The following is a 3,000-nucleotide window of genomic DNA, read 5'->3' as shown; positions in this document are numbered from 1 at the left end:
CATTCTCTTACCAGTCATCACTCTCATTCTCCTACCAGTCATTGCTCTCATTCTCCCTCCAGTCATCTCTCTCATTCTCTCACCAGTCATCTCTCTCATTATCTCTCTAGTCATCACTCTCAATCACCCACCAGTCATCAATCATTCTCTCAACAACCATCACTCTCATTCTCCAACCAGTCATCACTCTCATTCTCCCACCAGTCATCGCTCTCATTCTCTCTCCAGTCATCGCTCTAATTCCCCCACCAATCATCGCTCTCATTCTCTCTCCAGTCATCACTCTCATTCTCCCACCAGTCATCACTCTCATTCTACCACCAGTCCTCCCTCTCATTCTCCCACCAGTCCTCCCTCTCATTCTCCTACCAGTCATCGCTCTCATTCTCTCACCTGTCATCGCTCTCATTCTCCCACCAGTCATCTTTCTAATACTCTCACCAGTCACCACTCTCATTCTCTCTCCAGTCATGCCTCTCATTCTTTCACCAGTCATCGCTCTCATTCTCTCACCAGTCATCGCTTTCATTTTCTCACCACTGATTGCTATCATTCTCCCTCCAGTCATCGCTCTCATTCTCTCCCCAGTTATCGTTCTCATTCTCCCAACAGTCATCGCTCTCATTCTCCCCCTGCCATCGTTCTCATCTTCCCACCAGTCATCGCTCTCATTCTCTCACCAGTCATCGCTCTCATTCTCTCACCAGTCATCGCTCTCGTTCTCCCACCAGTCATCACTATCATTCTCTCACCAGTCATCACTCTCATTCTCCCACCAGTCATCACTCTCATTCTCCCATCAGATATCGCTCTCATTCTCCCCCTGTCATCGTTCTCATCCTCCCACCAGTCATCGCTCTCATTCTCTCACCAGTCATCGTTCTCGTTCTCCCACTAGTCATCGCTTTCATTCACTCACCAGTCTTCACTCTCTTTCTCTCACCAGTCATCGCTCTCAGTCTCTTACCAGTCATCACTCTCATTCTCCCACCAGTCATCGCTCTCATTTGTTCACTTTTCATCGCTCTCATTCTCCCTCCAGTCATCACTCTTATTCTCTCAAGAGTCATCGCTCTCTTTCTCTCTCCAGTCATGCATCTCATTCTCTCACCAATCATCGCTCTCATTCTCTCACTAGTCATCGCTGTCATTCTCTCACCAGTCATCGCTCTCGTTCTCTCACCAGTCATCGCTCTCGTTCTCCCACCAGTCATCTCTCTCATTCTCTCACCAGTCATCACTCTCATCGGTCATCACTCTCATTCTCTCACCAGTCATCGCTCTCATTCTCCTACCAGTCATCGCTCTCATTCTCCCCCCAGTCATCGTTCTCATCCTCCCACCAGTCATCGCTCTCATTCGCTGAGCAGTCATCGCTCTCATTCGCTAACCAGTCATCGCTCTCATTCTCTCACCAGTCATCGCTCTCTTTCTCCCACCAGTTATCGTTTTTTTTTCTCTCACCGTTCATCGCTCTCATTCTCTCTTCGGTCATCGCTCATATTCGTCCACCAGTCATCACTCTCATTCTCTCACCAGTCATCGCTCACTTTCTCTCACCAGTCATCACTCTCATTCTCTCACCAGTCATCGCTCTCATTCTCTCACCAGTCATCGCTATTATTCTAACAGTTGCCATCATTACAATACTTCCCTGACCCATCATTACTACATGTCAAGTCGTCACATTTTAGCCTCAGCTCTTGGAGGGTTTACTATGACCACAACAGTTCTATTTCCTCGTGTTCTTACGCCTTCAAGGTGAGATCTTCCAGTCTTTCTCAAATTAATATATCTTTCTTTCAGTTTCTCTTTTTGTTTTAACTAGTACTCCTTTATTTTAGTAATGAGGTGCGTAACTTCATGCAAATACTGCAACAAGGATTGTTTGTCAACAATGATCACATCTATTAATACATCATAGTATTAATAATACAGTATTATTAATACATTGTAATAATTAATATTAATACATAGTATTAATAATTAATAGCATAATACATCACATCATTGTCTCTCTCACTATCCCTTGAGGGAATTTGTGTTCGGTAGTGAATATAGTTTAGACGCATGTGTTGGTTGTCCTCTTGCTTCTGCTTTCTCTACCGATTCTCATTGGTTGTTTTTTACGTCTGGCCGGATGTTCAGAGAGGGGGTAGAGGTAGGGGGGCATGCTGTAGATATGGGCGTGGTTCAGTAGAGATGGTGGGTGCAGCATGCTGTAGATATGGGCGTGGTTCAGTAGAAATGGTGGGTGCAGCATGCTGTAGATATGGGCGTGGTTCAGTAGAGATGGTGGGTGCAGCATGCTGTAGATATGGGCGTGGTTCAGTAGAAATGGTGGGTGCAGCATGCTGTAGATATGGGCGTGGTTCAGTAGAGATGGTGGGTGCAGCATGCTGTAGATATGGGCGTGGTTCAGTAGAAATGGTGGGTGCAGCATGCTGTAGATATGGGCGTGGTTCAGTAGAGATGGTGGGTGCAGCATGCTGTAGATATTGGCATGGTTCAGTAGAGATGGTGGGTGCAGCATGCTGTTGATATTGGCATGGTTCAGTAGAGATGGTGGGTGCAGCATGCTGTATATATTGGCATGGTTCAGTAGAGATGGTGGGTGCAGCATGCTGTTGATATTGGCATGGTTCAGTAGAGATGGTGGGTGCAGCATGCTGTATATATGGGCGTGGTTCAGTAGAGATGGTGGGTGCAGCATGCTGTATATATTGGCATAGTTCAGTAGAGATGGTGGGTGGAACATACTGTAGATATGAGCGGGGTTCGGTAGAGATGTGATCAGTTAACTACTTAACATAATACCAACCACCACAGATGGGTTGGTCACTGCCTGGCATATGGCTTAATGAATAATGATGATTGGAATCGTTCATAAGGATGTCATTATCATTAATTTTGGGTTAATCTTTTGGAGCAAGTTTCTCAGAAGTAGTCACTAGCCTTTCACACACACACAAACAAAAATGTTATCCATAATAACACCAC

At 45.6% G+C, this 3,000-nt stretch overlaps 1 protein-coding gene across 1 annotated transcript; it reads right to left on the bottom strand.

Moving 5' to 3' along the window:
* Positions 1-2,062: 2,062 nt before the first annotated feature.
* Positions 2,063-2,713, bottom strand: LOC138358522 (uncharacterized). Its single transcript, XM_069316500.1, has one exon. The coding sequence runs from the start codon at positions 2,711-2,713 to the stop codon at positions 2,063-2,065; it is 651 nt and encodes a 216-aa protein (XP_069172601.1).
* Positions 2,714-3,000: the final 287 nt, after the last annotated feature.

This window comes from Procambarus clarkii, chromosome 84 (genome assembly GCF_040958095.1).
Source record: "Procambarus clarkii isolate CNS0578487 chromosome 84, FALCON_Pclarkii_2.0, whole genome shotgun sequence".
Taxonomy (NCBI): Eukaryota; Metazoa; Arthropoda; class Malacostraca; order Decapoda; family Cambaridae; genus Procambarus; species Procambarus clarkii.
Note: the sequence above shows the minus strand (reverse complement) of the source record. Positions and strands in the feature narration are given on the sequence as shown.

Excerpts from the sequence above, each read along its gene's own strand:
- LOC138358522 (XM_069316500.1), bottom strand. The coding sequence starts at position 2,713 with ATGCTGCACCCACCATCTCTACTGAACCACGCCCATATATACAGCATG.